The sequence below is a fragment of the Pristiophorus japonicus genome, chromosome 19 (genome assembly GCF_044704955.1).
Source record: "Pristiophorus japonicus isolate sPriJap1 chromosome 19, sPriJap1.hap1, whole genome shotgun sequence".
Taxonomy (NCBI): domain Eukaryota; kingdom Metazoa; phylum Chordata; class Chondrichthyes; family Pristiophoridae; genus Pristiophorus; species Pristiophorus japonicus.
In genome coordinates this window covers 47,205,935-47,224,485 of record NC_091995.1, presented here as the reverse complement: position 1 = coordinate 47,224,485, position 18,551 = coordinate 47,205,935, and the positions used below count along the sequence as shown (strand labels likewise).

General features: G+C 50.4%; 1 protein-coding gene and 1 pseudogene across 1 annotated transcript in view; both read left to right on the top strand.

Moving 5' to 3' along the window:
- The window catches only part of LOC139230206 (nuclear factor 7, brain-like), a 926,603-nt pseudogene that overhangs the window by 42,005 nt on the left and 866,047 nt on the right, over nucleotides 1-18,551 (top strand).
- Nucleotides 1,701-18,551, top strand: part of LOC139230588 (class I histocompatibility antigen, F10 alpha chain-like) — an 85,705-nt gene continuing 68,854 nt past the window's right edge. The window contains exons 1-2 of the mRNA XM_070862413.1: nucleotides 1,701-2,093; nucleotides 6,075-6,192. Coding sequence (XP_070718514.1) covers nucleotides 1,701-2,093; nucleotides 6,075-6,192 — 511 coding nt within the window. The remainder of the gene's footprint in view (nucleotides 2,094-6,074; nucleotides 6,193-18,551) is intronic.

Here is an 18,551-nt window from a genome sequence, read left to right as displayed (position 1 = left end):
GGGGATTCAATTTCTCTAGAAAAGACTGGGATAGCAACAGAGTAAACGGCGAGATGGTGGTGGGAATTCATGAAATATGAAGAATATAACTTTTTTGATCAGTGTGTTTCCAGCCCAACGAGGAAGAAAGCAGTTCTGGATCTAGTTCTGTGGAGTGAAGTGGGACAAGTGGAGCATGTTTCAGTGGGGGATCAGTGACATAATATCATGGTTTTGAATAGTTATGGAAAAGGACAAAGAACAATCAAGCATAAAAATAATTAACTGGAGGAGGGCTAACCTCAGTGAGTTGAAAAGGGATCTCGCCCAAGTGGATTGGAATCAAACATTTGCTGGCAAAACACTAATTGAACATTGGTAGGCCTTAAAAGAGGGAATGGGTTCGGGTACAGATTATACACATTCTCTCGAGGGGGAAAGAAAGGGCATCCAAAGCTAGAGCTCCCTGGGTGAATATATATAGGGAGATTAAAATCAGACAGAAAAAGGAGCTTATGAAGCTGGATACAGATAGTACAGAGAAAATGTAAATAAGGAATAAGAAGGGCAAGGGGAGAGCATGAGAATAGATTAACAACTAACATAAAAGAGAATATAAAAGCATTTTCTAAACATATAACGATGAAAAGGGTTGTCACAGGAACAGACCAAAAATGAGATGTTCTTTTGGCGAAATGTATACTTGAGCAAATAAATGAATACTTTGCACCTGTCTTCACTGGAGAAGATGATGCCTCCAATGTAGCAACAAAGGAGGAGGCAGTAGTGCTATTTGAAAGGATGAAAATGGATAAAGATGAGATAATTAAAATATTGCCTGTCCTCAAATTAGAAAACTCACCTGGTCCAGGTGGGATGATCCTATGTTACTGAGGAAGTAAGGGTGGAAATTGCGGAGGCTCTGACCACAGTCTTTAGATATGTGCCAGAGTAGTGGAAGATTGCAAATGCTACACTCCTGTTTAGAAGAAGGATAAGCCTAGCAACTACAGGCCGGTCAGCCTAAGGTTGCTGATGGGTAAACTTTTAGAGACAACAATCTGTGACAACATTAAATTGTGTTTGCAAACGTCTGGGCTAATAAATGAAAGGCAGCACGGATTTATTAAAGGCACATCGTGTTGGACTTACTTGATCAATTTCTTTGAGAAATTATTGGAGAGGGTTGATTAGGTGTGTGCAGTTGATGTGGCTATATTTACCCTCGAAAAAACTTGTTAGTGAAATTAATGTCCGTGAGATTATAGGCACAGTGTCAACATGGATACAAAATAATCAAAGGGAGAGAAATCAGAGAGTTATGATGCTTTTCAGACTGGACGGAAGTATACAGTGACGTCCCCCAGGGGACTGTATTAGGCCCACTGCTCTTTCTGATCTGTATTACTGATATAGACATGGGTTTATGGGGCATAATTTTAAAGTCTGCAGATGATACGAAACTGGGAAATGTAGTGAACAATGAGAAGGATAGTATCAGGCTTCTGGAGCACACACAGACTGGTGTAATGGGAAGACACATGGCAGATAAAATGTGATGCACAGAAGCGATACATTTTGGTGGGAAGAATGAGGAGAGGCAATATTAAATAAATCGTACCATTGCTGGTGAGTTGCGAGGCGAAGCGGGACGTCGGAGAGGCTTACAAAAGGCCCATCAGTCGGAGGGAGCAGCGTTGTGAGTCGGGAGGCGGAGTGGGATGTCAGAGAGGCCGACAAAAGGCTCATCAGTTGGAGGGAGTGGCGCGGTGAGTCTGGAGGCGGAGCGGGATGTCAGAGAGGCCTACAAAAGGCTCATCACTCGAGGAGGTGGCTCGGTGAGTCTGGAGGCGGAGCGGGATGTCGGAGAGGCCTACAAAAGGCTCATCACTCGAGGAGGTGGCTCGGTGAGTCTGGAGGCGGAGTGGGATGTCGGAGAGGCCTACAAAAGGCTCATCACTCGAGGAGGTGGCGCGGTGAGTCTGGAGGCAGAGTTGGATGTCGGAGAGGCCTACAAAAGGTTCATCACTCGAGGAGGTGGTGCAGTGAGTCTGGAGGCGGAGTGGGATGTCGGAGAGGCCTACAAAAGGCTCATCACTCGAGGAGGTGGCGCGGTGAGTCTGGAGGCGGAGTGGGATGTCGGAGATGCCTACAAAAGGCTCATCAGTCGGAGGGAGTGGCGTGGTGAGTCTGGAGGCGGAGCGAGATGTCGGAGAGGCCTACAAAAGACTTTGTTGTATCGGTGGGGGGAGGAAAGAAGACTTGCTAGAGGGCCGGAACATCGCGGGGTGTGTGTGTGTGTGGAAGTGTGTGTGGGGGTCTTGCTTACAGCTAGGCCCCACACACCACTGAAGCACCCCTCCCCCATTGCCTAGCCTGGGATAGCTGGAGCTACCTGGCTGAAGAACTATTAATCACCTATTTAACATCGTTGGGAGTGTGTGCCTGGGTGGCTCCAGCTGTCCCAGGTGAAGACATCTTCTCCCCCACCCGAAGACCATCTACAAAGACTGTGTTTGTTTTGCCATCATCTGGTAGGAGTGCACCCCAAGAAAAACACCCACCCATCGCTGTGAGGGGAGATCTGCCCTCACAGTTTCCCTCTTCCCCACCCCCCCTAACTTTCTCTCTCTCTCTGTCTCTCCCCTCTCTCTCTGAGAGCCCCTTTCTCCAAATTGGAAATCAATTACAAGACAACTGAGCAGAGGGAGCAAGGCCCCTCCCCAATTGTCAACTCGGGGAGAGGTGTGCCTCTTTTAGAGCTCCCTCTGTTCAAACACCAACGAGGCCATTTAAGACCATTAAGGCCTGTGACTTTGGGGTGGGTGTAGCCCTTAAAGGGACCCCGTGATGGCGACCCCATCCACGCCGGTGGCAGGGCCAGCTAGGACATATGCGCAGGCGGCGTCCACATCCACGGCGCCTCCTGCGCCTCCTGCTGCCCTGCCACCTTTCAGACTAATAACAAAGAAACACGGGGTCAAGAGCTACACTCACCCCACAATGAGCATTGAGGAGTGCGTGCAGGCGATGGCTGGGGTAGTCGGCCCCTCGGCCATTGTCGCAGCCTCCAAGATGTCTGGGAAGGCTGTATTCTTCCTGGGGTCGGAGCGGGTGGTGTCCCTGGCCCTTGAAAAGGGGCTCACCGTGGGCGGGACGTTCCTGCCGGTGGACCCTCTCGAGGCCACCACGCAGAGGGTCATCCTTTCAAACGTCCCGCCCTTTGATCCCGCTGAGCTCCTCCTCCCTCACCGACACCAACTGGGGGAGGTAAGGTCAGGATCAACCCCATACCGCTCGGCCTCAGGGAGAGCAGCCTGCACCACGTGTTCTCCTTCCGTCGCCAGCTTTTTGTCCGGCTGGCGTGGGAGGAGACGACGGAGGGATCATTTAATGTGGTGCACGAGGGGACTGCGTACCGCGTCTTCTGGATGTCGGATGGTGTGCGGTGCCATGCCTGTAGGGAGGTGGAGCACGTTCGCAAGAACTGCCCCGCCTCCAAGGCAGCCAAACCACCAAAGGCGGCCAAGGCTGGCGCCGCCGCCACCCCTCCCTCTAGTAGCGTCCGCGTGCCGGGAGCTGTGGGTGCGCGGGCATCGTCGGGGGCCTTTGTTTTCACAGCCTCTGGCGGGGGGAGGGAGAGCGTCCGATCAGAAGGAAGGCGCGGAGGAAGGCGAAACATCTCGAGGCGGGTCCCCTCAGTACGCCAGAAAATTTGATCACCGCGCTCAGCCCAACCCTGTCACCGGCGAGCACGGGGTTCCCTGAGCACATGCCCGAGCCCTTGAACAATATCATATAGGGGCTTGGGCGCGGGCAAGATAAGAAGAAGGGGGGAGTGGAGCGGGAGGCCTCGGCAGACTTGGTGGTCCCCCTGCCTCCGCGCCCCCCCAGGAACAAAAGGAGGCGCCGCTCCAATGAGGCGGAGGGGGAACAACATCCCTCCGCGGAGGAGTCGGTGCCCACCGCGTGTCCCGCGTCCCCAACCAGCGCCCTCAAACTGTGCCATAGGCGAGAGGAGTCTGTCCCCAGGGAGGGTGAGACAGTTGAGGCTGCCCAGCCTCTGCCTCCCGCGGATGGCGTGGAAGATCTGCCTGTCGTGGGGGGCGTGGGGCCAGCGGAGGAATGCATTGCCGCCGGGTCGAGCATCCCGGGGACTGAGGCGGGCGGGGCCGAAAAGGCCGAACCTGAGCCCGCCCAGCTATTAACCAACTTCCCCCGGGAGTCGCTCGGCCCGGAAGTAACAAAATATGTTAACAATTTTAATGAATCTGTACACGTTGGGCCGGGGGGTGGCGGCGGGGAGGGGGAAGAACAACAACCCTCGCCCCCAACTTTGGGGCTGGGGTACTTGGAGGACCTGGAACATTTCTTTGACCAGGCCTCTCCGCGTTCCCCAGCTCCTGGGGCGGAGGAGGAACCCCTTCCGCTGTCGCTTCATCACCCAGCACCGCTGTTAAAAGAGCCCAATGGGGACTCCTCTGCCGACGATCCTGGGGGTGGGATCGGGGCAGAGCCAGGGTCGGATGGAGCGGGCGGGCCATTTGCCGTACCTCGTGCGGTCGACGGGCCGGCTGCTGGCGGCGACCTCCCGGAGGGGGACGGGGACTCGGTGGGGGACTCGGGAGAAGATCTCGAGTCCATCGCCAGTGAGGCGGTGGATCTCCTCGTGCCCGCCGCTGAGTGCCCCCTCATTCCTGCAAAGGAACTCTGGGACTTTTTGGTCCAGAGCCAGGGTCGCCACAACCGAACTCATCTGGCCCTGGAAAGAGGTTCCGAGCCGGGGCTGCTCATCGCATCCGTCCGCGCCGCCGCTAAAACCATGGCCGCGGGCGGGCCCTTATCAAAGGCGCAAGGCCTTGAGCTGCGCCGGCTCAAAAAGTTCCTCGCTGGGCTGCTGAAGGAGTTGAGGTCAACAAACGACTCCACTCCCCCCGCCACAATAGCTTAGGTAGAGGTTGCACTATGCTTTTGCCATGAAGATAACCATAGCCAGCCTCAACATCAACGGCGGCAGAGAGGCACACCGTAGATTTAACAATTTTTCGCTCCTGCGGGAGGGGAAATATGCGGTGTGCTTCCTGCAAGAAACCCACACCGTTCCGGGAGACGAAGCCACGTGGCTCCTAGAATGGCAAGGGGAGGTCCGCATGAGCCACCTCACTAACACTTCTTGTGGGGTGGCCATCTTGTTGGCCCCGCATTTTCAGCCGGAGATCTTGGGGGTCGAGGAGCCCGTGCCAGGCTGCACGTCACGGTTCGCCTGGGGGACGTGCCACTCCATCTCGTGAACGTGTACGCCCCTCAGCCCGGCCCGCAGCAAACACGCTTCTTCGAAGAAGTGTCCGCTCTTCTTGGCTCCGTCGACGTCGGCGACTGCATTGTCCTCGGGGGGGATTTTAACTGCACCCTCGAGGCAAGGGACCACTCCGGTGCCCCGCAGAGCAAGACGGCGATGGAGAAGTTGAGGGACCTGGTCGGGTCCTTCGACTTGGTGGACGTCTGGCGAAATCTCCATCCCGACTCCAGCGCCTTTACTTGGGTGAGGCCTGGAGTAGGATGGTCCAGAGTCGACCGCCTTTATGTGTCTCGGGCGTACGTTTCCTGCGTCCCGGCGGCCTCCATGTGACCGGTGCCGTGTTCGGACCACCACCTGGTGTGGGCGGAGCTCGCTTCGCTCCGCGCGAGGACGGGGTCCGCGTACTGGCATTGTAACAACCAGCTGCTGGAGGACGTGCGGTTCCAGGAATCGTTCCATCACTTCTGGGCCGACTGGAGAAGGAAGCAGGAGGGCATCCCCTCCTTGAGGCTATGGTGGGACGTGGGCAAGGCTCACGTCCGCGTCTTCTGTCAAGAGTACGCGAGGTGGTCGACCAAGAGGCGGGCGGCCTAGAAAAAGAGGTGCTCGACCTGGAAGCCCGTCTCGGTCAAGCCGTCCAGGACCCGGCCCTGCGGACGGTGTACGAAGCGAAGAAGGCCGCGCTGTAGGACCTGCAGCTCGTCGGGTCCCAAGGCGCGTTCGTGAGGTCGCGGATCCGGTTCCTGCGGGATCTGGACCGCGGCTCCACCTTCTTCTACTCGCTGTCCGTAAGCAGCTCTTGACGCTGCTGGCCGACGACGGCTCTCTCGTCTTGGAAACGGAGTGCGTCAACAACAGGGCCCGTGAATATTACGGGGCTCTGTTCTCTCCGGAGCCGTCCAGCGAGGAAGCGCGTAGAGTTTTGTGGGAGGACCTGCCGAAGGTCAGCCCGGAGGGCGCCGAAAATCTGGAAGCTCCGCTAAGCCTGGCGGAGCTGACCGGCGCCCTCGACCGGCTCTCAAGGGGAAAAGCCCCGGAGCTGGACGTGCTGACCATGGAGTTCCACAGGGCGTTCTGGGATGTCCTGGGGGGCGACTACGCCCGGGTCCTGGGGGAAAGTCTGGCGACCGGGGAGATGCCCCTCTCTTGGCGCAGGGCAGTCATCGTCCTGCTGCCGAAGAAGGGCGATCTCCGCTTCCTTAAGAACTGGCGCCCGGTCTCCCTCCTCAGCACGGACTACAAAATCTTCGCCAGGGCGATGTCTGCTCGCCTTGGCGCCGTGCTGGACCACATGATCCACCCCGACCAGTCTTACACGGTCCCGGGCCGGACAATCCACGATAACATCCATCTGGTCCGGGACCTCATCCATCATTCCCAGGAGGCTGGTCTGTCGGTCTCCTTCCTATCTCTCGACCAAGAGAAGGCGTTCGACAGGGTGGGTCACGACTATCTGTTCGGAACTCTGCACGCTTTCGGGTTCGGGACGCATTTCGTCACCTAGATCCGACTTTTGTATGCCGCCGCGGAATGTCTGATAAACGTTAACGGGTCCTTGATGGCGCCCCTTCGCTTTGGGAGAGGGGTGCGCCAGGGATGCCCCATATCCAGCCAGTTATACGCCGTTTGCGTGGAGCTTTTCCTGCGCCTCCTGCGGACGAGGTTGACGGGACTGGCTCTGCAAGGGCCGGGCGTGGAGGTCATCCTCTCGGCTTACGCCGATGACGTGCTCCTCGTGGTAGAGGATCCCGCTGACCTGCGGAGGATGCGTGAGTGCCAGGAGATTTACTCGGCTGCATCCTCCGCCAGGATCAACTGGGAGAAATGTTCCGGACTTCTGGTGGGTCAGTGGCGGGTGGACTCCCTGCCGGAGGAGCTCAGGCCTTTTGCCTGGAGTATGACCCATCTCCTCTATCTGGGAGTCTACCTTAGCCCCGACGAGGAAGCCTGGCCGGCAAACTGGCAAGAGCTGGAGGCCAAGGTCGCCGCTCGCCTAGGGCGCTGGACAGGACTGCTCCGAGTGCTGTCCTACAGGGGTCGAGCGCTAGTCATAAATCAGCTGGTGGCCGCCATGTTGTGGTACCGGCTGGTCACTTTGACCCCTCCCCCTGCGTTTGTCACCAAGATACAGAAGAAGCTGGTGGACTTCTTCTGGAACAACAGGAAGCACTGGGTCTCTGCCGCGGTCTTGAGGCTCCCGCTTGGGGAGGGCGGTCAGTCATTGGTGTGCGTCAGCACCCAGCTCGCGACTTTCCGTCTTCAGACCCTGCAGAGATACCTTTATGTCGAGCCCCCTCCCAGGTGGCGTGCTCTGGTGACGTATTTCTTCCGCCAGCAGCACGGCCTCAACTACGACACGCAGCTCCTCTTTGTGAGCTTGGGGGGCGTCAGGACCGCCTTCCAGGAGCTGCCTGTCTTTTACAAGGAACTCACCAGGGTCTGGAACAAAGTCTCCACCAAGCGCAGCTCTCCACCGGCTGGAGTGGCGGCTGTCCTGCAGGAGCCGCTGCTCGGGAATCCGTACCTCCACGACCGAGGTTTTAGGTGGCGGTCGGACGAGAGGGCTGTGGCTGGTGAGGTGACCAGGGTCAGGGACCTGCTCGATGGTGGAAGAGCGGGCTGGATGGCACCAGACACGCTGGCGCGGCGCCTAAATTCTGCCAACGTCCGCCGCGCGGCCGATGCCATCGAGTCGCTAATAAAAAAGCTCTGGGCCCTGACTCCGTTAGATGCATCGAGGAGGCTCAAGCACGTGGGGAGATCCCGTCCAAACTGACCCCCGTCCGGACGGGATTCCTCATCGGCGCCCAACCCCGGAACCTCCCTCGGGAGCCGGCGCCACACAACTTGAGCCGCCTCGAGGAAATCCCCTCCGTGCCTTTCTGTTCCGTGCGTTGGGTTTCCTGTACGGGCTGCTCCTGCACACTCTCAACTTTGCCATCCTCGCCTGCCATCCGGACACGCCATGGCGTACCATCTTGCCGTCCGGAGGAGGCGGGGGTCCCCGATGGAAGGCACTCTACGCGGGAGTCCTCCCACTATTTATCGGGGACTTGGCCTGGAGGGTGTTGCACGGAGCAGTACTGTGCAATAAATTTTTAAGCCGGTTCACGGGCTCCCAGGCCGCCTGCAATTTCTGCGGTCTGGAAGAGTCCGTGTCCCATGTTTTTATTGAATAGAAACATAGAAACATAGAAAATAGGTGCAGGAGTAGGCCATTCGGCCCTTCTAGCCTGCACCGCCATTCAATGAGTTCATGGCTGAACATTCAACTTCAGTACCCCATTCCTGCTTTCTCGCCATACCCCTTGATCCCCCTAGCAGTAAGGACCTCATCTAACTCCTTTTTGAATATATTTAGTGAATTGGCCTCAACAACTTTCTGTGGTAGAGAATTCCACAGGTTCACCACTCTCTGGGTGAAGAAGTTCCTCCGCATCTCGGTCCTAAATGGCTTACCCCTTATCCTTAGACTGTGACCCCTGGTTCTGGACTTCCCCAACATTGGGAACATTCTTCCTGCATCTAACCTGTCTAACCCCGTCAGAATTTTATATGTTTCTATGAGGTCCCCTCTCATTCTTCTGAACTCCAGTGAATACAAGCCCAGTTGATCCAGTCTTTCTTGATAGGTCAGTCCCGCCATCCCGTGAATCAGTCTGGTGAACGTTCGCTGCACTCCCTCAATAGCAAGAATGTCCTTCCTCAGGTTAGGAGACCAAAACTGTACACAATACTCCAGGTGTGGCCTCACCAATGCCCTGTACAACTGTAGCAACACCTCCCTGCCCCTGTACTCAAATCCCCTTGCTCAGAAGGCCAACATGCCATTTGCTTTCTTAACCGCCTGCTGCACCTGCATGCCAACCTTCAATGACTGATGTACCATGACACCCAGGTCTCTTTGCACCTCCCCTTTTCCTAATCTGTCACCATTCAGATAATAGTCTGTCTCTCTGTTTTTACCACCAAAGTGGATAATCTCACATTTATCCACATTATACTTCATCTGCCATGCGTTTGCCCACTCACCTAACCTATCCAAGTCGCTCTGCAGCCTCACAGCATCCTCCTCGCAGCTCATACTGCCACCCGACTTAGTGTCATCCGCAAATTTGGAGATACTACATTTAATCCCCTCATCTAAATCATTAATGTACAGTGTAAACAGCTGGGGCCCCAGCACAGAACCTTGCGGTACCCCACTAGTCACTGCCTGCCATTCTGAAAAGTACCCATTTACTCCTACTCTTTGCTTCCTGTCTGACAACCAGTTCTCAATCCATGTCAGTACACTACCCCCAATCCCATGTGCTCTAACTTTGCACATCAATCTCTTGTGTGGGACCTTGTCGAACGCCTTCTGAAAGTCCAAATATACCACATCAACTGGTTCTCCCTTATCCACTCTACTGGAAACATCCTCAAAAAATTCCAGAAGATTTGTCAAGCATGATTTCCCTTTCACAAATGCACGAGGTTGCAGCCCCTGTTTTATTATTTAAAGGGGATGCTCCTGAAATTCTGGCTGCACTTCAGTCCCACACTCCTGATCGTTGGGCACCCTGTGCGGAGGGGAGCGGATAATTCCGAGGGCCTCCTCGTAGGACTGCTCCTGGGCACGGCCAAGGGTGCCATCAGCCGGTCCAGGCAGTGGGCGGTTGAGGGGGTCGTTCAACCTGACTGCCTACCTCTCTTCCGCACGTACATCCGCGCCAGGGTGTCCTTGGAGATGGAGCACGCGGTGTCCACCGGTACGCTCGCGGCCTTCCGTGAGAGGCGGGCACCGGAGGGACTGGAGTGCATCATCACGCCCGGCAACCAAATTTTAATTTGATTTTATGTTTTAAAGTTTAATTTGTTTTAATTGCCTGTGTTTTTAGAGTCCCCCTCCCCTTTTATAGGGGGCACTTGGAAGAAAAAAAATATATATATGATTTTAGTGCCCAAAAAAACTTTTAAAAAAACCAAAAACACAAAAAAAAAATCACAAAAAAAACACAAAAAAAAGGCCTTGTAAATGTTTTGTGTGCCCCCCCCCCAGATCGGGGGGACACGATTGAAGAATTAATGTTTTAGTTCCTCCCAAAAGAGTTCTGTGGACAAGCACTCCAAGGTCTCTTTTTTCGTCTACACTATTAAGTGGCCTACCAGTTAATGTGTATACCTTTTCCTTATTAGCCCTCCCAAAGTGCATCACCTCACACTTCTCTGAATTAAATTCCATTTGCCACTGCTCTGCCCACCTGACCAGTAGTTTGATATCCTCCTGCAGCCTGACATCGGTAGTGGGTAAAATGATGGAATCAATTATTAAAGATGTCATAGCAGCGCATTTCGAAAGAGGTGACATGATAGGTCCAAGTCAGCATGGATTTGTGAAAGGGAAATCATGCTTGACAAATCTTCTGGAATTTTTTGAGGATGTTTCCAGTAGAGTGGACAAGGGAGAACCAGTTGATGTGGTGTATTTGGACTTTCAGAAGGCTTTCGACAAGTTCCCACACAAGAGATTAATGTGCAAAGTTAAAGCACGTGGGATTGGGGTTAGTGTGCTGACGTGGTTTGAGGACTGGTTGTCAGACAGGAAGCAAAGAGTAGGAGTAAATGGGTACTTTTCAAAATGGCAGGCAGTGACTAGTGGGGTACCACAAGGTTCTATGCTGGGGCCCCAGCTGTTTACATTGTACATTAATAATTTAGATGAGGGGATTAAATGTAGTATCTCCAAATTTGCAGATCACACTAAGTTGGGTGGCAGTGTGAGCTGCGAGGAGGATCCTATGAGGCTGCAGAGTGACTTGGATAGGTTAGGTGCGTGGGCAAATGCATGGCAGATGAAGTATAATGTGGATAAATGTGAGGTTATCCACTTTGGTGGTAAAAACAGAGAGACAGACTATTATCTGAATGGTGACAGATTAGGAAAAGGGGAGGTGCAATGAGACCTGGGTGTCATGGTACATCAGTCACTGAAGGTTGGCATGCAGGTACAGCAGGCGGTTAAGAAAGCAAATGGCACGTTGGCCTTCATAGCGAGGGGATTTGAGTACAGGGGCAGGGAGGTATTACTACAGTTGTACAGGCCCTTGGTGAAGCCACACCTGGAGTATTGTGTACAGTTTTGGTCTCCTAACTTGAGCAAGGACATTCTTGCTATTGAGGGAGTGCAGCGAAGGTTCACCAGACTGATTCCCGGGATGGTGGGACTGACATATCAAGAAAGACTGGATCAACTGGGCTTGTATTCACTGGAGTTCAGAAGAATGAGAGGGGATCGCATAGAAACGTTTAAAATTCTGACGGCTTTAGACAGGTTCGATGCAGGAAGAATGTTCCCAATGTTGGGGAAGTCCAGAACCAGGGGTCACAGTCTTAGGATAAGGGTAAGCCATTTAGGACCGAGATGAGGAGAAACTTCTTCACCAAGAGAGTGGTGAACCTGTAGAATTCTCTACCACAGAAAGTTGTTGAGGCCAATTCACTAAATATATTCAAAAAGGAGTTAGATGTAGTCCTTACTATTAGGGGGATCAAGGGATATGGCAAGAAAGCAGGAATGGGGTACTGAAGTTGCATGTTCAGCCATGAACTCATTGAATGGCGGTGCAGGCTCGAAGGGCCGAATGGCCTACTCCTGCACCCATTTTCTATGTTTCTATGTTTCTATGACTTTCCTCTTCATTATTAACCACACAGCCAATTTTAGTGTCATCTGCAAACTTCTTAATCATACTCACTATATTCAAATCTAAATCGTTGATATATACCACAAAAAGCATGGGACTGAGCCCTGCGGAACCCCACTGGAAACATCCTTCCCGTAACAAAAACATCCATCAATCATTCCTCTTTGCTTCCTGCTTCCAAGCCAATTTTGGATCCTACTTCCCACTTTGCCCTGGATCCCATGGACTTTAACCTTCATGACCAGTCTACCATGTGGGACCTTATCAAAAGCTTTGATAAAGTCCACATATACTACATCGTACGCACGACCTTCATAGACCTTCTTGGTTACCTCCTCCAAAAATTCCATCAGATTAGGCAAACTCAATCTTCCCTTAGCAAATCCGTGCTGACTGTCCCTAATTAATCCTTGCCTTTCCAAATGTAGATTTATCTTGTCTTTCAGCATCTTTTTCAATAATTTTCCCACCATTGAGGTTAGGCTGACAGGCCTGTATTTACTCGGCCTATCCATTTTTCCCTTCTTAAACAAGGGTACTACATTAGCAGTCTTTCAATCCTCCAGCACCATGCCTATATCCGAAGAGAACTGAAAAATGATGGTCAAGGCCTCTGCTATTTCCTCTTTTACTTCGTTCAACAGCCTGGGATGCATTTCATCTGTGCTTGGGTACTTATCTACTTTCAAAGCTGCTAAACCCCTTAGTATTTCCTTTCTCACTATATTAATTTCATCCAGAATATCACACTTCTTCTCGATAGCAGTATCTGCAATGCCCCTTTCCTTTGTGAAAACAGATGCAATGTATTCGTTAAGAACCTTACCAACATCTTCTGCCTCCACACAAAGATTACCCTCATGGTCTCTAATAGGCCCTTCCCTTTCTTTAGTTACCCTCTTACTCTTAATATATTTATAGAACATCTTCGGTTTTCCTTAATTTTACAGGCCAAGAATTTCTCATGCTTTCTCTTAGCATTCCTAATATCCTTTTCAATTTTTCCTCTTACCTTTCTATATTCCTCTAAAGATTCTATAGTATTTAGCCATTGGTATATGACATAAGCTTCCCATTTTTTCTTTATCCTCCCCTGCAAGTACCTAGACATCCAGGGGGCTCTAGAATTATTATTCCCAATCTTTTTCTTTTGGGGCACATGTTTGGCCTGAGCTTACAAAATCGTCTCCTTGAATGCCTCACACTGTTCTGACATTGATTTACCCACAAGTAGCTGTTTCCAGTCCACTATGGCCAAATATCTCCTTAACTTACCAAAATTAGCTTTTCCCCAATTCAGGACTTTTATTCCAGGCCTATCCTGTCCTTATCAATAATCAACTTGAATCTGACTGAATTATGGTCGCTGGCACGCAAGTGCTCTCCCAATAATACTTCTTCAACCTGCCCAGCTTCATTCACCAAAACTAAATACAAGACCGCCCCCTCTCGTGCTGGGCTAGCTACATACTGACTAAAAAAAGTTCGCTTGAATGCATTTCCAGAATTCTGCACCCTCTATCCCCTTCACACTATATTTGTCCCAATCAATATTTGATTAGTTAAAATCCCCTACTATTACTACCCTCTGGTTTTTAGACTTTAGAGCAATTTGCCTCTATATTTGCTCCTCTATCTCCCTCCCACTGTTTGGGGGTCTATAATACACACCCAGCAGTGTGAGCGCCCCTTTTTTATTTTTCAATTCGACCCATATGGCCTCATTTGATGATCGCTCTGGCATATCAACCCTCATCACACTGTAATAGCTTTTTACATCAGTACTGCAACAACCACCCCCCCCCCTTTTTGCCCCCCTCTCTATCTTGTCTAATAATCCTATAACCAGGAATATTGATCTGCCAAACCTGCCCCTCTTTCAGCCATGTTTCTGTTATGGCTATTATCTCATACTCCCAAGTGTCTACCCGTGTTCTCAGTTCATCTGCCTTATTTGCTATACTCCTTGCATTAAAGTATATACCATTTAGCACAGGGAGACTTCCTTGCTTACTACTTACGAAGCCTTGTTTCCTCTGTCTAACAGATTCGCTTTCGAGATTCTTGCTATCCAATTCCTGCTTTACTTCCTTCACTCTTAAATTTATTCTCAGGTTCCCATCACCCTGCCAAGCTACTTTAAACTCGCCCCAGCAGCATTAGCAAAACTCCCTGTGAGAACTGGCTTTTCTAATCTGTAAAGACTTCTCTTGACAGATGCTCCACATCCCTGGGTGAAGAACATTCACGCGGGAGAGATCAGACTATTTGACCATCTCTTGCACAGCGAATATTTTTCAAACTCTTGGTAAAAGCTGATACATAGCCGACTTCTAACAGCATAAGAGTTTTAAAACATATAAACATTAAATTTAAAAACACATTTTTTTGGTTAAAAACCCTGTCCATTAAGGTAAGTTTATTTTAAACATATTAAAACATGTTAAAAAAAAGTTCAAAAAATGCTTTTTTTCTCGAAAACCTTTAATTAACTTTAATTAATTTTAAATATGTGAGGTGTTTTATTTATTTGTTATGTTCTGTTTCTTGTCTTAGGGGGGTTTATTTTCATTGTAAATAATGGGAACTCATAAAAACGGAGATCTCAGTGTTATCAATGAGAATATTGCAGAGTGATAAGTGATCCAGGGCCACATGACTCCAGCTTCCCGTATGATGCACATCGAAAGAAAGCCTCCGACCGGAATGGAAGGCACCTCACGGACCATCAGTTATTTACGCAAAAATATTTTGTGTTGGAGGCATTCATGTCACACTAATATTACCAACATTAATTTCAGGCAGAAAATATACAGCGGTACAGCAAGTAATAAGAGGCACGATGTCTCAAGAGGCATCGTGAGCCACCCCGACCTGTGTGAGAACATCACCGCAGGTCAGGGTTATAAATAGAGCTGGAGCACCAGTCCCTGTAATATCGTGAGCCACCCCGACCTTTGTTAGAACAGCACCACAGGTTGGGGCTATAAATAGAGCTGGAGCGCTGGGCCCTGGAGCATCGTGGGCGAAGGTGCGGTGAATGAGGGTACGGGGCCCAGAAGAACCGAGGGTCCAAGGGTAGCATAGGCCTGGCCACACTGCAATATGTGTGCGCACCATGTCCTTGCGTCAGAGCAGGTCTCCAGTCATCCTGGTTCATCCCTTACTACTGGATAAAGGCCTAGCTTTGTCGAGCCCATATGGTGGCTGATGTGCAATGGTCACCACAGGTTAAAAGGCATCTTCCACCCCCTCAATTGGAGGTCAGGACTGGAACATTGGGTTCTTCATTGAAATATCTGTGAACTCTTGTGGAAGCAAGTCATCCTCGTTGGAGGGACCGCCTGTGATGATGAATAAGAGGCAATGAACCTTCTCGGTAGTGTGTATGTAGTTTGGTCTGAAATTCCACTTTTCACTATTTTAGCAGTGCCTCAACCTGTTCAAAGCAGGTAGATTTACATCTCCACTTAAAGAGAGGATGGTTGAATTTTCAGATTCTACAGCTTGTAAACTTTATATCACCCAGCAAAAACATTGAATGTTAAACAGCCTGTGCTCAGCCTTTCCTTGACCTTAACAAGGCGAGGCTGCATTTGGCAGTGAGGTTTGCGTCTGTTCTGATAAGGTGCAAACACGGGATAGGAGATTGTTGCTGATTTTAACAGCCAGCTCTATAACCGCTACTGATAAGGTTCAGCAGGAAATATTCTCGCTGGTGTTTTCAATTTGTTTCACAGGTTTACTCCATTCACCAGTGTGTTCTTTTGCCATTCACCAGTGTGTTCTTTTCTAATCCAGTTCTGCCTGCAGTTCCTAAAGCTGGGAATAGAGCCAGAGTTTCCCTTCCCGAGTGCCGGGAGGTGATTTGTTCTCCAATGGATTGACTGAGTTTCATGGAACGAGATAAGCAGAATAACGTAGGAGGGGATCAGAAATCTACAAACGCTTCCCGTCTCACTGCGCAGAGTTTTAACTGAGCGACTCTCTGAAACATGTTCCGCTTTGTTTTCCTGAGCCTTTGCTATTTTCAAAGGGCGGTTCCTGGTAAGTCAAACCACGTGACTTGTGCGGCTATAGTCTTTATTGCATGACATGACCGCCAGCGTGAATGACATATTGGACCCATGTATAATCTGAGTTAGTTACACTGAGTTACTCCGTGTTTAGTACAGTTTACAGAGACTGCCCAGTGTTGAGTCTGGGTTACACCAATTTTCCCGTGTTTAATCTGAGTTAGTTACACTGAGTTACTCTGTGTTTAGTCCAGTTTACACAGACTGCTCAGTGTTTAGTCTGGGTTACACCGATTTTCCCGTGTTTAATCTGAGTCAGTTACATGGACTGTCCGTGTTTAGTCTGAATTAGTTACATTGACTGCCCCCTGTTTAGTCTGAGTCAGTTACACGGACTGCCCATTCTTAAGTCGGAATCAGTTACACGGACTGGCCCGTGTTTAGTCTGAGTCAGTTACATTGACTGTCCTGTGTTTAGTCTGAGTCAGTTACACTGACTGCCCCGTGTTTAGTCTGAGTCAGTTACACTGACTGTCCCGTGTTTAGTCTGAGTCAGTTACACTGACTGTCCCGTGTTTAGTCTGAGTCAGTTACACTGACTGTCCGTGTTTAGCCTGAGTTAGTTACAGTGACTGCCCCGTGTTTAGTCTGATTTAGTTACACTGACTGCCCCATGTTTCGTATGTGTCAGTTACACTGACTGTCCGAGTTTAGTCTGAGTTAGTTGCACTGACTGCCCCGTGTTTAGTCTGAGTTAGTTACACTGACTGCCCCGTGTTTAGTCTGAGTTAGTCACACTGACTGTCCCGTGTTTAGTCTGTGTCAGTTAAACTAACTGTCCGTGTTTCGTCTGAGTTAGTTACACTGACTGCCCCGTGTTTGGTCTGAGTCCGTTACACGGACTATCCCGTGTTTAGTCTGAGTTAGTTACAATGACTGCCCCTTGTTTAGTCTGAGTTAGTTACAATGACTCTCCGTGTTTAGTCTGAGTCAGTTACACTGACTGCCCGGTGTTTAGTCTGAGTCAGTTACACTGACTGTCCCGTGTTTAGTCTGAGTCAGTTACACTGACTGTCCCGTGTTTAGTCTGAGTTAGTTACACTGACTGTCCCCTATTTAGTCTGAGTTCGTTACACTGACTGCCCGGTGTTTAGTCTGAGTCAGTTGCACTGACTGTCCCTTGTTTAGTCTGAGTCAGTTACACTGACTGCCCGGTGTTTAGTCTGAGTCAGTTACACTGACTGTCCCGTGTTTAGTCTGAGTCAGTTACACTGACTGTCCCATGTTTAGTCTGAGTCAGTTACACTGACTGTCCCGTGTTTAGTCTGAGTCAGTTACACTGACTGTCCCGTGTTTAGTCTGAGTCAGTTACACTGACTGTCCGTGTTTAGTCTGAGTTAGTTACAGTGACTGCCCCGTGTTTAGTCTGATTTAGTTACACTGACTGCCCCATGTTTAGTCTGAGTTAGTCACACTGACTGTCCCGTGTTTAGTCTGTGTCAGTTAAACTAACTGTCCGTGTTTCGTCTGAGTTAGTTACACTGACTGCCCCGTGTTTGGTCTGAGTCCGTTACACGGACTATCCCGTGTTTAGTCTGAGTTAGTTACAATGACTGCCCCTTGTTTAGTCTGAGTTAGTTACAATGACTCTCCGTGTTTAGTCTGAGTCAGTTACACTGACTGCCCGGTGTTTAGTCTGAGTCAGTTACACTGACTGTCCCGTGTTTAGTCTGAGTCAGTTACACTGACTGTCCCGTGTTTAGTCTGAGTTAGTTACACTGACTGTCCCCTATTTAGTCTGAGTTCGTTACACTGACTGCCCGGTGTTTAGTCTGAGTCAGTTGCACTGACTGTCCCTTGTTTAGTCTGAGTCAGTTACACTGACTGCCCGGTGTTTAGTCTGAGTCAGTTACACTGACTGTCCCGTGTTTAGTCTGAGTTAGTTACACTGACTGTCCCGTGTTTAGTCTGAGTTAGTTACACTGACTGTCCCCTATTTAGTCTGAGTTCGTTGCACTGACTGCCATGTATTTCGTCTGAGTCAGTTACACTGACTGTCCCGTGTTTAGTCTGAGTTAGTTACACTGACTATCCCGTGTTTAGTCTGTGTTAGTTAAACTGACTGTCCCGTGGTTAGTCTGAATTAGTTACACTGACTCTCCCGTGTTTAGTCTGAGTCAGTTACACTGACTGTTCCCTGTTTAGTCTGAGTCAGTTGCACTGACTGCCCTGTGTTTAGTCTGAGTCAGTTACACTGACTGTCCCTTGTTTAGTCTGAGTTAGTTACACTGACTGTCCCGTGTTTAGTCTGAGTCAGTTACACTGACTGCCCGGTGTTTAGTCTGAGTCAGTTACACTGACTGTCCCGTGTTTAGTCTGAGTCAGTTACACTGACTGTCCCGTGTTTAGTCTGAGTTAGTTACACTGACTGTCCCCTATTTAGTCTGAGTTTGTTACACTGACTGCCATGTATTTAGTCTGAGTCAGTTACACTGACTGTCCTTTGTTTAGTCTGAGTCAGTTGCACTGAATGTCCCGTGTTTAGTCTGAGTTGGCTACACTGACTGT